The sequence below is a fragment of the Saimiri boliviensis genome, chromosome 14, assembly GCF_048565385.1.
Source record: "Saimiri boliviensis isolate mSaiBol1 chromosome 14, mSaiBol1.pri, whole genome shotgun sequence".
Classification (NCBI taxonomy): domain Eukaryota; kingdom Metazoa; phylum Chordata; class Mammalia; order Primates; family Cebidae; genus Saimiri; species Saimiri boliviensis.
In genome coordinates, this window is record NC_133462.1 from 36,482,507 (window position 1) to 36,505,747 (window position 23,241).

At 50.3% G+C, this 23,241-nt stretch overlaps 1 protein-coding gene and 1 non-coding gene across 3 annotated transcripts; one reads left to right on the plus strand and one right to left on the minus strand.

Moving 5' to 3' along the window:
• Positions 1 to 654: 654 nt before the first annotated feature.
• AP1M2 (adaptor related protein complex 1 subunit mu 2) lies at positions 655 to 21,858 on the plus strand. 2 transcript variants are annotated; one of them, XM_039467037.2, is made up of 12 exons: positions 655 to 804; positions 4,674 to 4,830; positions 5,088 to 5,155; positions 10,982 to 11,112; positions 11,226 to 11,373; positions 11,469 to 11,595; positions 12,975 to 13,123; positions 14,726 to 14,797; positions 16,167 to 16,325; positions 18,876 to 19,001; positions 19,410 to 19,485; positions 21,444 to 21,858. In XM_039467037.2, exons 1-12 carry the CDS (start codon positions 763 to 765, stop codon positions 21,464 to 21,466), a joined length of 1,278 nt encoding a protein of 425 aa, XP_039322971.1. In that variant the 5' UTR covers positions 655 to 762; the 3' UTR covers positions 21,467 to 21,858. The 2 variants fall into 2 exon arrangements, with proteins under 2 accessions (XP_039322971.1, XP_039322972.1); XM_039467038.2 differs by having other exon boundaries at positions 662 to 804; positions 12,981 to 13,123.
• LOC120362926 (U4 spliceosomal RNA) lies at positions 2,766 to 2,906 on the minus strand. The gene has a single exon (XR_005578712.1). It is a non-coding gene; the product is annotated as a U4 spliceosomal RNA (small nuclear RNA).
• Positions 21,859 to 23,241: the final 1,383 nt, after the last annotated feature.

Below are 23,241 nucleotides of genomic sequence, written 5' to 3' on the forward strand. Positions count from 1 at the left end.
ATGGATGAGTGGATCATAAATGGATGGATGGATGGATGAATTGAATGCTAGAATAGATGGATGGATAGATAAATAAATTGATGAATGTAAGAATGGATGAACGGATGGATGGATGAATGGATGGATGGACAGATGAATAAATTGACGAATGTAAGAATGGATGAATGGATGAATGGATGGATGAGTGGAAAGATGAACAATGATGAATGTAAGAGTGGATGAATGAATGAATAAATGGATGGATGGATGGATAATGGATAGATGAATAAATAAATAAATGCAAAAAAAAGAAAAAAAAGAAAAAATAAATGCAAAAATGGATGAATGGATGGATGATGAATGGATGGATGGATGAATCTATGGAACATGGATTAATGAATGGCCAAATGAGTGTATGCATGGATGGATTAATGAATGGAAGAGAGAATGAATGGATGGATGGATGGATGGAGAGAGGAATGTAAGGAAGGATGAATGAATGGGTGGAAGGATGGATGATTTGTCTGGGGTCTCCACCTATCGGTACTCCTGGGTGGGTAGGGAAAGTGAAGCGGAGCAGCAGACCCATCTGAAGCCGCAGTACCGGGTCCCGCAGCCGTCTTCGCGTCTGCCGACAGCGCTGCTCACCTGGCGGCCTCCCCTTTAAGACGCACACACCTGGGCGCTCACCTGGGCGCAGGCGCTTCCGCAGGAAGAAGGAAGCGGCGCCGCCGTCGCCTCCCCGCGCTCCCTCCCCGCCTCCTAGGTCCCTCGGTCACCACCATGTCCGCCTCGGCGGTCTTCATTCTCGACGTCAAGGGCAAGGTGAGGCTGGGCATGAGGAGTTGGGAGACTGACTGGTGAGGTCTCGCTCCCGGGGATTCAGGGGCGACTACTCTGCGCAGGCCAGGGAGGGAGGCCCCAGAAAGGGGCCTGGGAACACCCCCTCCCCCCGCAGTCCCTGGGAATCGGGGTCAAATCCCACCTCCAGCATTCACTCACCTTGTGCCAGAGGCCAAGGCCTTCGCCTCTCAGGGCCTCAGTTTCTCTGTATGTAAAAATGGGAGCAACAGAGTTCCCCACCCAATGAGAATTAATACAACTCTCTGCGTGTAAACTACTTAGCACAGTGGCCTTTCTGCAAATATTAGGAACTCAGCAAACTGAAATTCTCTCCATCACCACCGACATCTGCAGTGTTAATACCTGGAGAAGGCGGCTGAGGCAGGGGCTTCTAACTCCCCTCTGTGGCTGTCTTGTGTCTTTGAAGTCCTTTCATTCTTCTTGCCTTTTTTAATTTTCAAGACAGGGTCTTTTGCTGTCATCCAGCCTGGAGTGCAGTGATGCCATCGTAGCTCACTGCAGCCTGGAACTCCTGGGTTCAAGGGATCCTCCTGCCTCGGCCTCCAGAGGAGCTGTGAAAACACAGGTGCAGGCCACCATGCCTGGCTAATTCTTGAAATTTTTTTGTCGCGAGATCCCGCTATGTTGCCAAAGCTGTGTCAAACTCCTGAGTACCTGGGGCTGTGGGCTGACTCCACCCTCCACCATGCCTGGCTATTTTAAATTTTTTTTCTTTTTTGAGATGGAATCTCACTTTGTCACCCAGGCTGGGATTCTCCTGCCTCAGCCTCCCGAGTAGCTGAGACTGCAGGCACCTGCCACCATGCCCAGCTGATTTTTGTATTTTTAGTAGAAGCAGGGTTTCACCGTCATGGCCACGCTGGTTTTGAACTCCTCACCTCAAGTGGTCCACCCACCTTGGCCTCCCAAACTGCTGGGATTACAGGTGTGAGCTACCACACCCAGCCTTTTGTGTGTGTGTGTGTGTGTGTGGAGATGGGGTCTTGCTATGTTACCTAGATGGTCTTGAACTCCTGGGCTCCAGCGATCCTCCTGCTCAAAGTGCTGAGATGACAGGTGTGAGCCACTGCAGCTGGCCTGTCTTGTTGTTTAATAGCCAAAATAACAGTGGTGAAAATAAGATTTCTGTTAATATTAATAGTGAGAGCTAAGATGTTTGAGAACCTGCCAAGGGTCCTTCCTGTTCAGACCCTGGACGAAACAATCATTTTTTTTTTTTTATTGAGACGGAGTTTCACTCTTGTTACCCAGGCTGGAGCGCAATGGCGCAATCTTGGCTCACCGCAACCTCTGCTCCTGGGTTCAGGCAATTCTCCTGCCTCAGCCTCCTGAGTAGCTGCGATTACAGGCGCGTGCCACCACACCCGGCTAATTTTTTGTATTTTTAGTAGAGATGGGGTTTCACCATGTTGACCATGATGGTCTCGATCTTTTGACCTCGTGATCCACCCGCCTCGGCCTCCCAAAGTGCTGGGATTACAGGCTTGAGCCACCGCGCCCGGCCTTTTTTTTTTTTTTTTTTTTAAATAATAGAGATGGGGTTTCACCATCTTGGCCGGGCTGGTCTTGAACTCCTGACTTAATGATCCGTCTGCCTCGGCCTCCCAAAGTGCTGGGATTATAGGCGTGAGCCACCACGCCTGGCCTCCATTAGTGATTTTTGCTGATCCTTTCCCTCATCCCACCCTCCACCCTCCAAAGGCCCCGGTGTCTGTCCCTCTCTGTGTGTCCATGTGTTCTCATCACATAGCTCCCAGTTATAAGTGAGAATATGCAGTATTTGGTTTTCTATTCCCGTGTTAGAGGATAACGGCCTCCAGCTTCATCCATGTCCCTGTGAAAGACGTCATTTCTTTCTTTTATGGATGCAAACACCTACCCTTTTTCTTTTTTTTCTTTTCTCCTTTTTTTTTTTGATTCAGTCCCCGTAGAGACTGCCAAAAATTGCCAATGCCGACTATATTTCAAGTCGTCATGGCGGGGTATTGGGAAAAGTTTTCAATTAGCAATAATCAAGCCTCAGATAAACCTCGTTGGCTATGATAATGCCGCTGCACAAAGCTCCCTTTTTAATTTTTTCAAGACAGAATCTTACTCTGTCGCTCAGGCTGGAGTGCAGTGACGAGATCTCCACTCACTGCAATCTCTACTTCCCAGGTTCAAGTGATTCTCCTGCCTCAGCCTCCCGAGTAGCTTGGATTATATGTGCCTGCCACCATGCCTGGCTAATTTTTTTTTTTTAAGGTAGAATTTCACTCTTGTTATCCAGGCTGGAATGCAATGGCATGTTCTCGGCTCACCGCAACCTCTGCCTCCCAGGTTTAAGTGATTCTTCTGCCTCAGCCTCCCAAGTAGCTGGGACCACAGGCACGTGTCACCACACTTGGCTAATTTTTTTGTATTTTTGGTAGAGATGGGGTTTCACTGTGTTAGCCTTGTTGGTCTCAATCTCCTGAGCTCGTGATCTGCCCACCTCAGCCTCCCAAAGTGCTGGGATAATAGGCGTGAGCCACTGCACCTGGTCTAATTTTTGTATTTTTTTTTTCTTTTTTTTTGAGACGGAGTTTCGCTCTTGTTACCCAGGCTGGAGTGCAATGGCACGATCTCGGCTCACTGCAACCTCCGCCTCCTGGGTTCAAGCAATTCTCCTGCCTGAGCCTCCTGAGTAACTGGGATTACAGGCACGCACCACCATGCCCAGCTAATTTTTTGTATTTTTAGTAGAGACAGGGTTTCACCATGTTGACCAGGATGGTCTCGATCTCTTGACCTCGTCATCCACCCGCCTTGGCCTCCCAAAATGCTGGGATTATAGGCTTGAGCCACCGTGCCCGGCCCTAATTTTTGTATTTTTAATAAAGATAGTGTTTCACCATGTTGGCCATGCTGGTCTCGAACTTCTGACCTCAGGTGATCTGCCTGCCTCATCTTCTCAAAGTGCTGGGATTACAGGTGTGAGCCACTGCCCCCGGTTGTCACCTGCTCGAGTCTTTTTTTTTTTGAGACAGTCTCAATCTGTCGCCCAGGCTGGAGTGTAGTGGTGCCATCTAGGCCCAGCTCACTGCAACCTCCGACCCCTGGGTTCAAGCAGTTCTGCTTCAGCCTTCTGAGTAGCTGAGATTACAGGTGCACGCCACCATGCCTAGCTAATTTTTTTGTATTTTTAGTAGAGACAGAGTTTTGCTAGGTTGGTCAGGCTGGTCTCAAACTCCTGACCTCAGGTGATCTGCCCACCTCATCCTCTCAAAGTGCTAGGGTTACAGGTGTGAGCCACCACACCCACCTATCACCTACTCTTTTTTTTTTTTTTTTTTTTTTTTTTGAGACGGAGTTTCGCTCTTGTTACCCAGGCTGGAGTGCAATGATGCAATCTCGGCTCACCGCAACCTCCGCCTCCTGGGTTCAGGCAATTCTTCTGCCTCAGCCTCCTGAGTAGCTGGGATTACAGGCATGCGCCACCATGCCCAGCTAATTTTTTTGTATTTTTAGTAGAGACGAGGTTTCACCAGTATGGTCTCCATCTCTTGACCTTGTGATCCACCCGCCTCAGCATCCCAAAGTGCTGGGATTACAGGCTTGAGCCACCGCGCCCGGCTATCACCTACTCTAAACTAGAACACGGCCTGGCACTTAATGAAGACCCTAGACCCATTAGTTATTGTCAGTCATCACACTCCCATTTTACAGAGTGGGAAACTGAGGCACAAGGAGGCAGAGCCTTGCCCGGGTCCCTCAGCTAGGAAGTAGGGTCAGAACTGGGCACTGTGCCCCCACTGTGTGGTAGGTTCCTGGATGCTGGTGGTGACCAGGTCCCTTCCTCACACCCTCAGCCCCTGATCAGCCGCAACTACAAGGGCGATGTGCCCATGAGCAAGATCGAGCACTTCATGCCTCTTCTGGTGCAGCGGGAGGAGGAGGGTGCCCTCACCCCGCTGCTGAGCTATGGCGAAGTCCACTTCCTATGGATAAAACACAGCAACCTCTACTGTATCCACCCATGTGGCGTCCCTGGAGGCGGGTGTGTAGGGGTGGCAGCGATGGTAGCGGCTTAAGCCGAGAGGGTGGCTTGAAGACTGGAGTTGCACAGCATATCTGTGTGGCTCAGGCTGGGGGACAGGGGCAGGGCCAGGGGCAGGGGCAGGTAGAGATGGGGGTGGTGGCAAGGGACAGGGTGGAGGTTCAGGGTCTGTACTCCATTTACGCCTCCATAAATGGCACCTTTTCCTGAACCTTGCTGTCCCCAGTGGTGGCCACCACATTGAAGAACGCCAATGCCTCGCTGGTGTACTCCTTCCTGTATAAGACAATAGAGGTAGGTACTGGCCTCCCATTGGCTGACTGGTCTATCCGTCTACCCCTCTTGCCTGCCTCTTTTGAGATCTCTTTCCTTCTTCCTTCCTTCTTTCCTTCCCTCCTTCCCTCCTTTCTTCCTTTCTTTTTCTATAGTCTCACTCTGTCGCCAGGCTGGAGTACCGTGATATGGTCTCGGCTCACTGCAACCTCTGCCTCCCAGGTTTAAGCAGTTCTCCCAAGTAGCTGAGATTGCAGGCATCTGCCACCACACCCAGCTAACTTTTGTATTTTTAGTAGAAACAGGGTTTCATCATGTTGGTCAGGCTGGTCTCGAACTCCTGACCTCGTGCTCCACCTGCCTCGGCCTCCCGAAGTGCTGGGATTACTGGTGTGAGCCACTGCACCTGGCCTTGAGATCTTTTTCTGATAGGAAGACTTTCCAGCTCTCCCTGGGCCGCCTTCCTTTTTTTTTTTTTTTGGTAGAGACAGGATCTTGCTATATTACTCAGGTTGGTCTAGAACTCCGGAATGGAAGCAGTCTTCCTGCCTCAGCCTCCCAAATTGCTGTGATTACAGGCATAAGCCGCCAAGCTCAGCCCTTCCCTTGGGCCTTGCCCGAGTCCCTGTGCATCAAAGCCCCATCACGCTGCATCTCATCAGCTGCTTATGAGGCCCTCTCTCCCTAAAGGGCAGGAACCAAGAATGTCTCAGAGAGTGTACAGCTCAGCTAAGCCCAAGAACTTGCATCCAGTCCCAACTTCCCTATTTCCTCACTGTGTGACCTGGAGCAAGTGACTTCTCATCTCTGTGCTTTAAAAAAAAAAAAAAAAAAAAAGTCTCATTCTGTCACCCAGGCTGGAGTACAGTGGCGCAATCTTGGCTCACTGCAACCTCCACCTCCTGGGTTTAAGTGATTCTCCTGCGTAGCTGGGATTACAGGCACCCGCCACCATGCCCAGCTAATTTTTCTATTTTTAGTAGAAACAGGGTTTCACCATATTGGTCAGGCTGCTCTCAAAATTCTGACCTCATGATGCCCCCACCTCAGCATTCCAAAGTGCTGGGATTACAGGTACGAGCCACCAAGCCTGGCCTTGCCCAGCTAATTTTTGTACTTTTAGTAGAGACAGGGTTTCACCATGTTGGCTAGGCTGCTCTCGAACTCCTGACCTCAAGTAATCCACCTGCCTCAGCCTCCGAAAATGCTGGGATTACAGGTGTGAGGCACCGCACCCAGCCTCATCTCTGTGCTTCTAAACTAGGGGTTATAACAAGCCCTGCCTCAGCGTTGTTGTACAAATAAATTAATACCTGTTAAGTGCCTAGAACATTGCTCAGTGTATAGTAAGTGCTCAACGAAGGTTTACTGCTATTGTTAGATTATCACAAATATTAGAATAATCATATAATAATGTATTGAATTTTTTTTTTTTTTTTTTTTTTGGGACAGAGTTTCGCTCTTGTTACCCAGGCTGGAGTGCAATGGCGCGATCTCGGCTCACCGCAACCTCCGCCTCCTGGGTTCAGGCAATTCTCCTGCCTCAACCTCCTGAGTAGCTGGGATTACAGGCACGCGTCACCGTGCCCAGCTAATTTTTTGTATTTTTAGTAGAAACGGGGTTTCAACATGTTGACCAGGATGGTCTCGATCTCTCGACCTCGTGATCCACCCGCCTCGGCCTCCCAAAGTGCTGGGATTACAGGCTTGAGCCACCGCGCCCGGCTTTTTTTTTTTTTTTTGAGGCGGAGTTTCGCTCTTGTTACCCAGGCTGGAGTGCAATGGCACGATCTCGGCTCACCGCAACCTCCACCTCCTAGGTTCAGGCAATTCTCCTGTCTCAGCCTCCTGAGTAGCTTGGATTACAGGCACACACCACCATGCCCAGCTAATTTTTTGTATTTTTGGTAGAGATGGGGCTTCACCTTGTTGACCAAGATGGTCTTGATCTCTTGACCTTGTGATCCACCCACCTCGGCCTCCCAAAGTGCTGGGATTACAGGCTTGAGCCACCGTGCCCAGCCCTAATGTATTGAATATTTATAATATGCCACTGGTTTAGGCCGGGCGCGGTTGCTCAAGCCTGTAATCCCAGCACTTTGGGAGGCTGAGGCGGGTAGATCACAAGGTCAAGAGATCGAGACCATCCTGGTCAATATGGTGAAACCCCATCTCTACTAAAAATACAAAAAAGTAGCTGGGCATGGTGGCACATGCCTGTAATCCGAGCTACTCAGGAGGCTGAGGCAGGAGAATTGCCTGAACCCAGGAGGCGGAGGTTGCGGTGAGCCGAGATCACGCCATTGCACTCCAGCCTGGGTAACAAGAGTGAAACTCCATCTCAAAAAAAAAAAAAAATGCCACTGGTTTTTGTTTGTTTGTGTGTTTGTTTTTTGAGATGGAGTTTTGCTCTTCTTGCCCAGGCTGGAGTGCAATGGCGCGATCTCAGCTCACCGCAACCTCTGCCTCCTCGGTTCAAGTGATGCTCCTGTCTCAGCCTCCTGAATAGCTGGGATTACAGGCATCTACCGCCATGCCCAGCTACTTTTGTATTTTTTACTAGAGACGGGGTTTCTCCATGTTGGCCAAGCTGGTGTTGAACTCCTGACCCCAGGTGATCCACCCACCTTGGCCTCCCAAAGTCCTGGGATTACAGACATGAGCCACTGTGCCCGGCCTTTTGTTTGTTTGTTTGAGACAGGGTCTTGCTCTGTAACCCAGACTGGAGAGCAGTGACGCACTACAGCCTTGATCTTCCTTTTTAAATTAAATTAAATCAAATCAAATCAAATTATATTAAATTAAATTTTTTTGAGATAGAGTGTCTCTCTGTTGACCAGGCTGGAGTGCAATGGCACAATCTCAGTTCACTGCAACCTCTGCCTCCTGGGTTCAAGTGATTCTTGTGCCTCAGCCTCCCAAGTAGCTGGGACTACAGGTTCATGTCACCATACTAGGCTAATTTTTATATTTTTATTTTTATTTTTTGAGAAGGGGTCTCACTCTCTCTCCAAGGCTGAAGTGCAGTGGCATAATCTCAGCTCACTGCAACCTCCTCCTACCAGGTTCAAACGATTCTCAGGCCTCAGCCTCCTGAGTAGCTGGGACTACAGGTTCCCACCACCATGCCCAGCTAATTTTTATATTTTTAGTAGACACGGGTTTTCTCCATGTTGGCCAGGCTGGTCTCAAACTCCTGAACTAAGGTGATCCATCTGCCTCAGCCTCCCAAAGTGCTGGGATTATAGGCGTGACCCACTGTTCCCTGCCATTTTTTGGTATTTTTTGTAGAGACAGGGCCTCTCCATGTTACCAGCCGGGGATTATATGTATGAGTGAGTCACTGCACCCTGCCTATAAATATTCTTCCACGAACAAGAAATATTTATTGATTTGCCTTCTCTCTCTCTTTTTTTTTTGAGACCAAGTCTCACTCTTGTTCCCCAGGCTGGATCTCAGCTCATTGCAACCTCCTCCTCCTGGGTTCAAGTGATTCTCCTGCCTCGGCCTCCTGAGTAGCTGGGATTAAAGGCGTGCCACCACACTTGGCTAGTTTTGTATTTTTAGTAGAGACGGGGTTTTACCATGTTGGTCGGGCTGGTCTTGAACTTCTGACCTCAGGTGGGCCACCTGCCTTGGCCTCCCAAAGTGCTGGGATGACAGGTGTGAGCCACCGTGCCCAGCCTGATTTGCCTTCTCTTTGCAAAATGGGAATACACAGCTATGGACGCACTAGGCAGAGTCCTGGTCCCCTTGTTCGCTGATGCTAACAAAGGGAATGAGACAGTACACTGTGGAGTTAAAGGGCATTAAGGAGGCCAGGTGTGGTGGCTTACACCTGTAATCCCAGCACTTTGGGAGGCTGAGGTGGGCAGATCATGAGTTCAGGAGTTTGAGACCATCCTGGCCAACATGGTGAAACCTCGTCTCTATTAAAAGTACAACAATTAGCTGGGCGCGGTGGCTCAAGCCTGTAATCCCAGCCCTTTGGGAGGCCGAGGCGGGTGGATCACAAGGTCGAGAGATTGAGACCAACCTGGTCAACATGGTGAAACCCCGTCTCTACTAAAGATACGAAAAATTAGCTGGGCATGGTGGCGCGTGCCTGTAATCCCAGCTACTCAGGAGGCTGAGGCAGGAGAATTGCCTGAACCCAGGAGGCGGAGGTTGCGGTGAGCCGAGATCGCGCCATTGCACTCCAGCCTGGGTGACAAGAGCAAAAACTCCGTCTCAAAAAAAAAAAAAGATGGAGACCATCCTGGTCAACATAGTGAAACCCCGTCTCTACTAAAAATACAAAAAATTAGCTGGGCACGGTGGCGCGTGCCTGTACTCCCAGCTACTCAGGAGGCTGAGGCAGGAGAATTGCCTGAACCCAGGAGGCGGAAGTTGTGGTGAGCCGAGATCGCGCCATTGCATTCCAACCTGAGTAACGAGCGAAACTCCGTCTCAAAAAAAAGGAAAAAAAGGCCGGGCGCGGTAGCTCACGCCTGTAATCCCAGCACTTTGGGAGGCCGAGGTGGGTGGATCACGAGGTCAAGAGATCGAGACCATCCTGGTCAATATGGTGAAACCCCGTTTCTACTAAAAATACAAAAAATTAGCTGGGCATGGTGGCGTGTGCCTGTAATCTCAGCTATTCAGGAGGCTGAGGCAGGAGAATTGCCTGAACCCAGGAGGCAGAGGTTGCAGTGAGCCGAGATTGTGCCATTGCACTCCAGCCTGGGTAACAAGAGCGAAACTCCGTCTCAAAAAAAAAAAAAAAAAAAAAAATACAACAATTAGCCAGGCATGGTGGTGCGCACCTGTAATCCCAGCTACTTGGGAGGCTGAGGCAGGAGAATCACTTGATCTCGGGAAGTGGAGGTTGCAGTGAGATGAGATCAAGCCACTGCAACCCAGCATGGGCAAGAGCGTCAATTCTTCTAAAAAAAAGTGGGGAGAGGGCATTAAGGAGATTAAACAGAGGATTGTGTTAACCTATGACTTAAGTGCTGATCTCAAGGGAGGGAGTGCTTTGCCAAAGAAGGGACATTGGAGCTGAGGTTTGAATGACAAGGACCCCACTGCGAGGTGAGCTGGGGAAAAGTGTCAAATGAGTATAGTTTCTCCGCTTCGGTCATACATAAGTGTTCTCAGGGGATCTTAACCTGGTGCTAGCTCCAGATTCACGGGGCCAGTGGATAAAATTTAGAATGTTCATGAACTTGGATGTTTCTTTCTTTTCTTTTCTTTCTTGAGACAGAGTTTCACTCTTGTCGCCCAAGTTGGTGCGATCTCGGCTCAACCTCCGCCTCCCAGGTTCAAGTGATTCTCCTGCCTCAGCCTCCTGAGTAGCTGGGATTACAGGCACCTGCCACCATGCCCATCTTTTTTTGTATTTATTTACTAGAGATGAATTTGGCCATTAGGCTGGTCTCGTCTCAAACTCCTGAGCTCAATCTATCTGACTGCCTTGGCCTCTCAAAGTCCTGGGATTACAGTCATGAATCACCATGCCTGGCCTTTTTTCTTTTTGAGACATGGTCTTATACCGTTGCCCAGGCTGGAGTGCAGTGCATTATCATGGCTTCCTGCAGCCTCGATCTCCTGGGCTCAAGCAATCCTCCTGACTGAGCCTCCTGAGTAGCTGGACTACCAGTGTCCACCATCATGCCAAGCTAACAAAAAAATTTTTTTTTTTTTGGTACAAATAGGGGCTTACTATGTTGCCCAGGCTGGTCTTGAACTCGTGACCTCAAGTGATCCTTGTGCCTTGGCCTTCCAAGGTGCTGGGGTTACAGTCATGAGCTACTGTGCCCAGCCCATAGCCACATTTTGTGAGTATCTGTCTCCCCCAACCCCCAGGTATTCTGTGAATACTTCAAGGAGCTGGAGGAGGAGAGCATCCGGGACAACTTTGTCATTGTCTATGAGTTGCTGGACGAGCTCATGGACTTTGGCTTCCCGCAGACCACTGACAGCAAGATCCTGCAGGAGTGAGTGGAGCCCTGGGGGTAGCCATGGGCTGGACCATGGGTGTAGGGAACTGGAGGAGGTCCAGGGAGGTGTCCCTGGGTCCAGCTGCTTGTCCCTGCCACCCTCCTGCCAGGTACATCACTCAGCAGAGCAACAAGCTGGAGACAGGCAAATCACGAGTGCCACCCACTGTCACCAATGCTGTGTCCTGGCGCTCTGAGGGTATCAAGTATAAGAAGAACGAGGTCTTCATTGATGTCATAGAGTCTGTCAACCTGCTGGTGAGCCCACATACCTCCCCCGGACCCTTTCCAGGGCCTGGCTGCAGGAGAGGGGGCTGGATGCCTGCTGACCACCCCCCAACGTTCACCCTCAGGTCAATGCCAACGGCAGCGTCCTGCTGAGTGAGATCGTCGGTACCATCAAGCTCAAGGTGTTTCTGTCAGGAATGCCTGAGCTGCGGCTGGGCCTCAATGACCGTGTGCTCTTTGAGCTCACTGGCCGTAAGTATTTAGGGGACCTCTCTTCTGGGAAGTACACAGGGGAGTCGTGAACCCATCCCACGTGAGGGCCTAGAGAATGGCAGCCCGTTTTGAAATAAGCGCTTGCTCACCCTCTGCTGGTCACAGCCAGTATTGCAGCCATTGGTTGACTGCACAGGCTGTTTCATGATGGAGCAGCTATTGGGTGCCAGGTGCAGTTTTAGGGTCTGAGGACACAGCAGAGAAGAAAAAGACAAACCCATGTTTTTACGGAGCTGACATCCTGCTGAAAGGAGGAGACAGAATAGTATCATATGTATTCATGTATTTTGGGACGGGGTCTCCCTCTGTCGCCCAGGCTGGAGTGTAGTGGTGTGATTGTAGCTCATTGCAGCCTCAACTTCCGAGGCTCAGTTGATCCTCCTACCTCAGCCTCTCGAGCGCTGGGACCATAGGCAAGTACCATCTAATTTTTTTTTTTTTTTTTTTTTTTTTTTTTTGAGACGGAGTTTCGCTCTTGTTACCCAGGCTGGAGTGCAATGGCACGATCTCGGCCCACCGCAACCTCTGCCTCCCGGGCTCAGGCAATTCTCCTGCCTCAGCCTCCTGAGTAGCTGGGATTACAGGCACGTGCCACCATGCCCAGCTAATTTTTTGTATTTTTAGTAGAGACGGGGTCTCACTATGTTGACCAGGATGGTCTCGATCTCTTGATCTCATGATCCACCCGCCTCGGCCTCCCAAAGTGCTGGGATTACAGGCTTGAGCCACTGCGCCTGGCTAATTTTTAAATTTTTTTTATAGAGACAGTGATCTCATTATATTGCCCAGGTTGGTCTAAACTCCTGGCCTCAAGTGATCTTCCTGCCTTGGCCTCCCAAAGTGCTAGGATTACAGGTGTGAGCTACTGTGCCTGGCTTAGCATCGTATTTAAAAGCTAGATGGCTGGGCATGGTGGCTCATGCCCGTAATCCCAATACTTTGGGAGGCTAAGGAGGGTGGGTCACGAGGTCGGGCATTTAAGACCAGCCTGGCCAACAGAGTGAAACCCCATCTCTACTAAAAATACAAAAAATTAGCTGGGTGTGATGGTGGGTGACTGTAATTCCAGCTACTTGGGAAGCTGAGGCAGGAGAATCACTTGAACCTGAGAGGCGGAGGTGAAAGTAAGCCAAGGTCACGTCACCGAACTCCAGCCCAGGTGATAGTTTGAGAGTCCTGTCTCAAAAAAAAAAAAAAAAAAAAAAGCCAAGTTTCGGATTCCAGCTCTACCCTGCTAGTTTTAATGCACCCTCTCTAGGCCTCAGTTTCCCCATATGCAGTGATAGTGGTGGGCAGGGAAGGTGGGGATAGGAATTCTTCTCTGGCCCCCAGGGTCACTCCAGACTCTCCACTCTGAGTTACAGGCAGCAAGAACAAATCGGTAGAGCTAGAGGATGTGAAATTCCACCAGTGCGTGCGGCTCTCACGCTTTGACAACGACCGCACCATCTCCTTCATCCCGCCTGATGGTGACTTTGAGCTCATGTCCTACCGCCTCAGCACCCAGGTGAGGTAGGGGCCAGCCCCATGTGGGTGGGGTAGGATGGGGTAGGCTGAAGAGTAGCTCTGAGCCAGGTGTGGTGGCCCACGCCTGTAATCCCAGCACCTTGGGAGACCGAGGAGCGTAGATCACTTGAGGTCAGGAGTTTGAGACCAGCCTGGCCAACAGGGTGAAACCCCATCTCTACTAAAAATATAAAAATTAGCTGGGTGTGGTGGCACATGCCTGTAATCCCAGCTCCTGAGGAGGGTGAGGCAGGAGAATTGCTTGAACCTGGTAGGCTAAGGTTGCAGTGAGCTGAGATCACACCATTGTACTCCAGCCTGGGTGAAGAAGCCAGACTCTGTCTCAAAAAAAAGGGCTGGTCTTGGTGGCTCATGCCTGCAGTCCAGCACTTTGAAAGGCCAAGGTGGGTGAATCCTGAGGTCAAGAAATCAAGACCAGCCTGGCCAACAGGGTGAAACCCCATCTCTACTAAAAATATAAAAATTAGCTGGGTGTGGTGGCACATGCCTGTAATCCCAGCTCCTGAGGAGGGTGAGGCAGGAGAATTGCTTGAACCTGGTAGGCTAAGGTTGCAGTGAGCTGAGATCACACCATTGTACTCCAGCCTGGGTGAAGAAGCCAGACTCTGTCTCAAAAAAAAGGGCTGGTCTTGGTGGCTCATGCCTGCAGTCCAGCACTTTGAAAGGCCAAGGTGGGTGAATCCTGAGGTCAAGAAATCAAGACCAGCCTGGCAAACAGGGTGAAACCCCATCTCTATTAAAAATACAAAAATTAGCCAGGCGCGGTGGCTCAAGCATGTAATCCCAGCACTTTGGGAGGCCGAGGCGGGTGGATCACGAGGTCAAGAGATCGAGACCATCCTGGTCAACACGGTGAAACCCCGTCTCTACTAAAAATACAAAAAATTAGCTGGGCATGGTGGTGCGTGCCTATAATCCCAGCTACTCAGGAGGCTGAGGCAGGAGAATTGCCTGAACCCAGGAGGCGGAGGTTGCAGTGAGCCGAGATTGTGCCATTGCACTCCAGCCTGGGTAACAAGAGCGAAACTCCGTCTCAAAAAAAAAAAAAAAATACAAAAATTAGGCCAGGCGCGGTGGCTCAACCCTGTAATCCCAGCACTTTGGGAGGCCGAGGCTGGTGGATCATGAGATCGAGAGATCAAGACCATCCTGGTCAACATGGTGAAACACTGTTTGTACTAAAAATACAAAAAGTTAGCTGGGCATGGTGGCACGTGCCTGTAATCCCAGCTACTCAGGAGGCTGAGGCAGGAGAATTGCTTGAACCCAGGAGGCGGAGGTTGTGGTGAGCTGAGATCGCACCATTGCACTCCAGCCTGGGTAACAAGAGCGAAACTCCATCTCAAAAAAAAAAAAAAATACAAATATTAGCTGGGTATGGTGGCACACGCCTGTAGTTCCTGCTACTCAGGAGGCTGAGGCAGCAGAATTACTTGAACCCAGGAGGCATAGGTTGCAGTGAGCTGAGATCATGCTACTGCGCTCCAGCCTGGGTGACAGAGCGAGACTCTGTCTCAAAAAAAAAAAAAAAAAAAGAGTGACCCTGGAGTCTCCAACAACTGCACCCATCTTTTGCCCACAGGTGAAGCCACTGATCTGGATTGAGTCTGTCATTGAGAAGTTCTCCCACAGCCGTGTGGAGATCATGGTCAAGGTGGGCCTTGGGAGAATGCTTGTTAACAATGCATGATCTCGGGTGGGTATAGTGGCTCATGCCTATAATCCCAGCACTTTGGGAGTCTGGAGTGGGCAGGTCACTTAAGCCTAGGACTTTGAGACCAACCTGGGCAACATGGCGAAACCCTGTTTCTACAAAAAAATACAACAATTAGCCTGGCATAGTGGTGAGTACTTGTAATCCCAGTTACTTGGGAGGCTGAGGTGGGAGGATTGCTTGAGCCCAGGAGGAGGAAGTGGTCGCAGTGAGCCAAGGAGTCTAGCCTGGATGATAGAGCTAGAACCCATCTCCCAAAAAAAAAAAGTCAGTTACCAAATAAAAACTTCACTGGGAGTGGTGGCTCACACCTGTAATCTAATCCCAGCACTTTGGGAGGCCGAGGTGGGCAGATCACCTGAAGTCAGAAGTTCAAGAGCAGCCTGGCCAACATGGTGAAACTCTGTCTCTACTAAAAATACAAAAATTGGCCGGGCGCGGTGGCTCAAGCCTGTAATCCCAGCACTTTGGGAGGCCGAGGCGGGTGGATCACGAGGTCGAGAGATCGAGACCATCCTGGTCAACATGGTGAAACCCCATCTCTACTAAAAACACAAAAAACTAGCTGGGCGTGGTGGCGCGTGCCTGTAATCCCAGCTACTTAGGAGGCTGAGGCAGGAGAATTGCCTGAACCCAGGAGGCGGAGGTTGCGGTGAGCCGAGATCGCGCCATTGCACTCCAGCCTGGGTAACAAGAGCGAAACTCCGTCTCAAAAAAAAAAAAAGAAAAAAAAAAAATACAAAAATTAGCCAGGTGTGGTGGTGCTCACCTTAATCCCAGTCACTCAGGGGGCTGAGGTGAGAATCGCTTGAACCCCAAGGCGAAGGTTGTGGTGAGCCAAGAACATGCCATTGCACTCTAGTCTGGGCAATAAGAGTGAAACTTTATATCTAAAACAACAACAAAACAGGCCAGGCAAGGTGGCTCACATCTGTAATTCCAGCACTTTGGGGGGCCAAGGCGGGCGAATCACGAGGTCAGGAGTTCAAGACTAGCCTGACCAACATGGTGAAACCCCGTCTCTACTAAAAATGCAAAAATTAGCCAGGCGTGGTGCTGTGCGCCTGTAATCCCAGCTACTTGGGAGGCTGAGGCAGGAGAATTGCTTAAACTTGGGAGGTGGAAGTTGTGGTGAGCTGAGATTGTGCCACTGAACTCCAGTCTGGGTGACAGAATGAGACTGTCTCAAAAAACAAACAAACAAACCAAAACAAAACAAAGCATATGAGATGGTACAGGAAAGGGCTTGGTGAATATTTGCAGGATGTGCAGTCGAATTCTTCATGCTCCATGCTCTGTTCTCTGATAGGCCAAGGGGCAGTTTAAGAAACAGTCAGTGGCCAACGGTGTGGAGATATCTGTGCCTGTGCCCAGTGATGCCGACTCCCCCAGATTCAAGACCAGTGTGGGCAGCGCCAAGTATGTGCCAGAGAAAAACGTCGTGATTTGGAGTATTAAGTCTTTCCCGGTAAGCACTAGGGACTGGTGGAGCATCTGGGGGTAGGGGTGGCTGGAGTAGTGTCAGGGCTGGCCAGGACTCATGAGAACAAGGCAGAGAAGAAATCAGAGATGCAGTCAGGTGTGGTGGCTCATGCCTGGAATCCCAGCACTTTGAAAGGCTGACATGGGCAGATTGCTTGAACCCAGGAGTTGGAGACCTGCCTGGGCAACACAGTGAGACCCTGCCTCTATAAAAAGATTCAGAGAGGCTAGGTGTGGTGGCTCATGCCTGCAATCCCAGCAGTTTTGGAGGCTGAGGCAGGTGTATCAAGAGGTCAAGAGATCGAGACCATCCTGGCCAACATGGTGAAACTCCATCTCTACTAAAAATGCAAAAATTAGCTGGGTATGGTGGTGCACACCTATAGTCCCAGCTACTCTGGAGGCTGAGGCAGGAGAATTGCTTGAGATCAGGAGGCAGATGTTGCAGTTAGCTGAGATCATGCCACTGCACTCCAGCCCGGGCAACAGAGTGAGAGGACTCCATCTAAAAAGAAAAAAAAATTAAGAGACCAGGCGCAGTAGCTCACACCTGTAATCCCAGCACTTTGGGAGGCTGAGGTGGGTGGATCACCTAAGGTCAGGAGATCAAGACCAGCCTGGCCAGCATGGTGAAACCCTGTCTCTATTAAAAATATAAAAATTAAGGCCGGGCGCGGTGGCTCAAGCCTGTAATCCCAGCACTTTGGGAGGCCGAGGCGGGTGAATCACGAGGTCAAGAGATCGAGACCATCCTGATCAACATGGTGAAACCCCGTCTCTACTAAAAATACAAAACATTAGCTGGGCATGGTGGCGCGTGCCTGTAATCCCAGCTACTCAGGAGCCTGAGGCAGGAGAATTGCCTGAACCCAGGAGACGGAGGTTGTGGTGAGCCGAGATCGTGCCATTGCACTCCAGCCTGGGTAACAAGAGTGAAACTCTGTCTCAAAAAAAAAAAAAAAAAAAAAAAAAAAAAAAAAAAAAAATATATATATATATATATATATATATATATATATATATATATATATAAATAAATAAAAATTAGCTGGGTGTGATAGCATATGCCTGTAAACCTGACTGCTTGGGAGACTGAGGCAGGAGAATTGCTTGTACCTGGGAGGTGGAGGTTGCAGTGAGCTGAGATTGAGCTACCTGACTTAAGCCTGGGTAATGGAAGAGTGAGACTCCATCTCAAAAAAAAAAAGATTAAGAAGAAAGAGGCCGGGTGTGGTGCCTCACACCTGTAATCCCAGCATTTTGAGAGGCCAAGGCGGGTGGATCACAAGAGGTCCAGAGATCAAGACCATCCTGGCCAAAATGGTGAAACCCTGTCTCTACTAAAAATACAAAAATTAGCCGAGTGTGGTGGTGCATGCCTGTAATCCCAGCTACTTGGGAGGCTGAGACAGAAGAATCACTTGCACCCGGGAGGCAGAGGTTGTGGTGAGCCGAGATTGCACCACTGCACTCCACACTGTCAACAGAGTGAGACTCTATCTCAAAAAAAAAAAGTAAAGAAATAAAAATAAATCAGAGAGGTACATATGCAGGTGATGATTCTTTGGGAGTGATCAAGGTGGAAACCAGACCAGTCTACTTCACAGAGGGGTACACTAAGCCTCCATGATGGGAAGTGGGTTTAAGTGTCCCCCTGCCAAGGTCTTGAGGAAACTGGCCCTGGGTTCAGCTTCCTCACCCTTGCTTTGCTAAGCTGGGTGGGCTTGGGAGACGCCATTTCCCCTCAAGGAGGCTCAGTTTGCCCGTCTGTGAAATCCCTGGGCTGCTAGAGGTTTTGGCTTGTCCCTGTGATCTGGGGAGAGGTGGATCATCAGTGTCTGTAAAACAGGACATGGTAGTTTTAAAAAAAATTGGGTTTTGCAGTCAGAATCTTCCCTGGTGAATCTCTGTCACCCAAGCTGGAGTGCAGTGGTGTGATCACAGCTCAATACAGCCTCAAACTCCCAGGCTCAAGGGATCTTCCTGCCTCAGCCTCCCGAGTAGCTGAAACTACAGGTGTGTTCCACTGCACCTAGCTAATTTTTTTTTTTTTTTTTTTTTTTTTTTTTTTTGAGATGGAGTTTCACTCTTGTTGCCCAGGCTGGAGTACAATCGTGCGATCTCGGCTCACCGCAACCTCTACCTCCTGGGTTCAGGCAATTATCCTGCCTCAGCCTCCCAAGTAGCTGGGATTACAGGAATACACCACCACGCCTAGATAATTTTTTTGTGTATTTTTAGTAAAGACAGGGTTTTTCCATGTTGATCAGGCTGGTGTCGAGCTCCTGACCTCAGGTGATCACCCACCTGGGCCTCCCAAATTGCTGGGATTACAGGCATGAGCCACAGTGCCCGGCTTTAATTTTTAAATTTTTTGTAGAGATGGGATCTCACTCTGTTGCCCAGGCTAAGGAGCCATTATTTTCCTGTCTGTGAAATGTGCTGTGAGCACATCTTGCTCCAGGGGTTGCTATAAGGAAGGTCTGGGAAGGGGTAGAGGGACCCTGGTGTGTCTGATGCCCCCATGTTCCCTCAGGGGGGCAAGGAGTACTTGATGCGAGCCCACTTTGGCCTCCCCAGTGTGGAGAAGGAGGAGGTGGAGGGCCGGCCCCCTATCGGGGTCAAGTTTGAGATCCCCTACTTCACCGTCTCTGGGATCCAGGTGAGAGAAGCCAGTGGGGAGGCTCCTCCCCTTGACTTTGGTGTGTCCCTTTCTCTCCTGTCCCTTGGCTCAAGTCGCCTCAGTCCCTCGGCCTATGTCCACTCCTCTGATGGCTTCCTGGCCTTTCCCGAGAGCAATGTTACCTCTACCTGCTTGCAGCCTGGGCCTCCACTCCCCCAGCCTGTGCCACCGCGTTCCCCACTGGCTTGTTCGTTTCTCTCTCTTCTCCACCTCCAAGTCATTCACCATTCCCTTGCCTGTGCCACCTCATCCCCCAAGACCATGTCATGTTCCCTCAGTGATCCCAGCCTATGGCACATAGCCCCCTGGCCTAAGCCATCTCTTTCTCCCTAGCCCTGGCCACCTCCCTCCCGCAATCCTGGAGCACCTCTTTTCATTCCCTTCCAGGTCCGATACATGAAGATCATTGAGAAAAGCGGTTACCAGGCCCTGCCCTGGGTTCGTTACATCACCCAGAGTGGCGGTAAGGCAGCCCGGCTTTCGAGGACAGTGGGGTGAGGGAAGGGCAGTGGGTAGGAACTCAGGGCTTTCACCACATTCTGGTTCAGAAAACTCAAGAAGGTGGCCGGACGAGGTGGCTCACACCTGTAATCCCAGCACTTAGGGAGTCCAAGGCAGGTGGATCACCTGAGATCAGGAGTTCAAGACAAGCCTGGCCATGATGGCAAAACCCCGTCTCCACTAAAAAAGACAAAAAATTATCTGGGCATGGTGGCACATGCCTGTAATCCCAGTTACTTGGGAGGCTGAGGCAGGAGAATTGCTGGAATCTGGGAGGGAGAGGTTGCATTGAGCTGAGATCGTGCCATTGCACTCCAGCCTGGGCAACAAAGCGAGACTGTCTCAAAAAGAAAGGAAATAGAAAAGAAAAAAAACTCAAGAAGGGTTGAGTGCAGTGGTTCACACCTGTAATCTTAGCACTTTGAGAGGCCAAGGCATGTGGATCTCTTGAGGCCAGGAGTTCGAGACCAACCTGGCCAACATAGTGAAACTCTGTTTCTACTAAAAATACAAAAATTAGCCAGGTGTAGTGGCGCATGCCTATAATCCAAGCTATTTGGGAGACTGAGGCAGGAGAATTGCTTGAACCCAGAAGGCGGAGGTTGCAGTGAGCTGAGATTGCACCATTGCACTCCAGCCTGGGCAACAGAGACCCTGTCTCAAAAAAAAAAAAAAAAGAATTGCTACTTCTTGTCATGGCACTGTGAGCCTTGGTTTGCCCATCTTTAAAATGGGGCAGTCGACCCAGGTGTGGTGGCTCACATCTGTATTTCCAACACTTTGGGAGGCTGAGGTGGTAGGACTGCTTGGGCTCAGGAGTTCCAGACCAGCCTTGGCAACACAGGAAAACTGCTTCTCTACAAAAAATATAAAACTTAGCCAGGTATGATGTGTATAGCTGTAGTCTCAGCAACTGACCAGGCTGAGGTGGGAGGATTGCCTGAGCCCAGGAAGTTGAGGCTGCAGTAAGCCATGATTGTGCCACTGCACTCCAGCCTGGGCACAAGTGAGACCCTGGCTCAAAAAAAAAAAAAAACAAAAAACAAAAAACTGGAGCAATTGACAGCTCTAGGGTGGTTGTGATTTGTAGAAGGGGCTGAACATATAGAATCCCTATCTGCTGCCTGGACACCAGCTTCTTGCTATGGTTACAGTACCTGTCTTTAGCCCCAGTCTTTTTTGTTTGTTTGTTTGTTTGTTCTTATGACAGAGTCTCCCTTTGTCACTCAGGCTGGAGTGCGATGGCATGATCTCAGCTCACTGCAACTTCTGCCTTCCAGGTTCAAGCAATTTTCCCTGCCTCAGCCTCCTGAGTAGTTGAGATTACAGATGCCTGCCACCACGCCTGGCTAATTTTTGTATTTTTAGTAGAAATGGGGTTTTGCCATGTTGGCCAGGCTGGTCTCAAACTCCTAACCTCAGATGATCCTCCTGCCTCAGCCTCCCAAAATGCTGGGATTACAGGCGTGAGCCACCGTGCCCAGCCTATTAGCCCCATTCTTAGCCTTGCTGATCATGAGTGCTGAGATCAGGGACAAATTGAAGTGGCGTGGGAGGCTGTCCCTCTTCTTTCCCCTCTCATTTCTTTTCTTTTTTGAGATGGTAGTCTCGCTCTGTCGCCCAGGCTGGAGTGCAGAGGCACGATCTCAGCTCACTGCAGGCTCTACCTCCCAGGTTCAAGCGATTCTTCTGCCTCAGCCTCTGGAGTAGCTAGGATTACAGGCGTGCGCCCCCATGTTCAGCTAATTTTTGTAGAGACGAGGTTCCACCATGTTGGCCAGGCTGGTCTAGAAATCCTGACCTCAATTGATCCGCCCACCTCAGCCTCCCAGAGTGCTGGGATTGCAGGTGTGCACCACCACGTCCGACCCCCGCCCTTTCCCATTTCTGAGACGGCCCCTGCTCATTCTTTCTCTGCAGATTACCAGCTTCGTACCAGCTAGAAGGGAGAAGAGATGGGGGCTTGAACAGGAGCCTTCCTTACAGCCCCGGCAGCAGATTTTAGGAGGGAAGGTGCGGGCTTTGCGTGTCTGTGAGGGCAGGCCTGGACTTGGCACTTTCTCGCTCCCAGCACCGGCCCCTTCCTCACCTCTTCCTTACTCCATAGGCTGAGAGAGAAACTCTCTCTGCTTCCCTCGCCCTTGGAGCTTTCCCTGTCCCCTTGATTTTATATGAAGAAATAGAAAAGGGGCTTGAAGTCCCCATCGCGAGTGCCTTTTTGAAATGACCTGCCTTAGCGTGTGCTGAAGGTCCCTCCTCCTTCACAGCTGCTGAGCCCAGAGGCCCGGCCGGCCCCTCCTCTGAATTTTAGGATGTCATTAAAAAGATGAATCTAGCCGCTGTCTATGTGCTTTTTGGATGGGGACATTGCTCAACTGCTGCAGTGGGAGCGGGCAACAGTCATCGCTCACTTGGGACCCGGGGCAGTCAGTTTGCTTCCTGGTCCCCAGCGGCTGCCTTCGCTTCCCACCTCCAGTCTGTTCCCTCAATAGCCGCTAGAGGGCGCCCGCTAGCTTCGCTTCTTTCTTTTTTGAGAGTCTCACAGTTGTCCAGGCTAGAGTGCAGTGGTGTAATCTTGGCTTACTGCAACCTGTGCCTCCTGGGTTCAAGTGATTGTCCTGCCTCAGCCTCCTACATAGCTGGGACTACAGGCGCCCGCCACCACACTTGGCTAATTTGTGTGTGTGTGTGTGTGTGGAGTTTCACTCTGTCGCCCAGGCTGGAGTGCAGTGGTATGATCTCGGCTCACTGCAACCTCTGCCTCCTGGGTTCAAGCAATTTTCCTGCCTCAGCGTCCCTAGTAGGTGGAACTACAGGTGCCTGCCAACATGCCTGGCTAATTTTTTTTTGTATTTTTAGTGGAGATGGGGTTTCACCGTGTTGGCCAGGATGCTCTTGATCTCCTGACCTCGTGATCTGCCCACCTCGGCCTCCCAAAGTGCTGGGATTACTGGCGTGAGGCACTGCACACGGCATTCCTATCGAATTAAAGCCATAGCCTGGGCCAGGCACAGTGGCTCACGCCTGTAATCCCAGCACTTTGGGAAGCTGAGGCAGGGGGATCACTTGGGGTCAGGAGTTCAAGACCAGCTTGGCCAGCATGGTGAAATCGTCTCTACTAAAAAATACAAAAATTGGCCGACCGTGGTACCGGGTGCTTGTAATCCCAGCTACTCAGGAGGCTGTGGCACAAGAATCGCTTGAACTGGGGAGGTGGAGGTTGCAGTGAGCTGAGATCGGGCCGATGCATTCCAGCCTGGGTGACAGGGCGAGACTCTGTCTCAAAAAAAAAAAAAAAAAAAAAAAAAAAAATTCTATTTAAAAACAAAAAACTCTTAAGAAAGGAAAAAAAAAAAAAAAAAAAGCCATGGCTTGATCTGCGTAACACCACCTCAATCCCCCACCTACCTGCTTTCCCCTCCTCTGTACAGGCACTCTCACCTCTGGGCCTTACCATCTGCTGTGTTTCCCTACTGGTGTGCTTTTCCCCTTATAACCACAAGTCTGGCTCCTTCACCGTTAGGTCTCAAATCAAATGTCACCTCTTCAGGGAGGCCCTCTCTACCTTTCCATTTCAACGTCTTATCTGGTCAGTCGCCTCTACCCACTCTGAAAAGATTTAACTATTGGCCAGGTTTAGGGGCCCATGCCTGTAATCCAGCACTTTGGGAGGCAGAGGCAGAAGGATCCGTTGAGCCCAGGAATTCGAGACCAGCCT

Coding starts and splice junctions, on each gene's coding strand:
- AP1M2 (XM_039467037.2), top strand. CDS start 763: ATGTCCGCCTCGGCGGTCTTCATTCTCGACGTCAAGGGCAAG. Junction 805..4,673: donor TTCTCGACGTCAAGGGCAAG/GTGAGGCTGGGC, acceptor TCACACCCTCAG/CCCCTGATCAGCCGCAACTA. Junction 4,831..5,087: donor AAAACACAGCAACCTCTACT/GTATCCACCCAT, acceptor TGCTGTCCCCAG/TGGTGGCCACCACATTGAAG.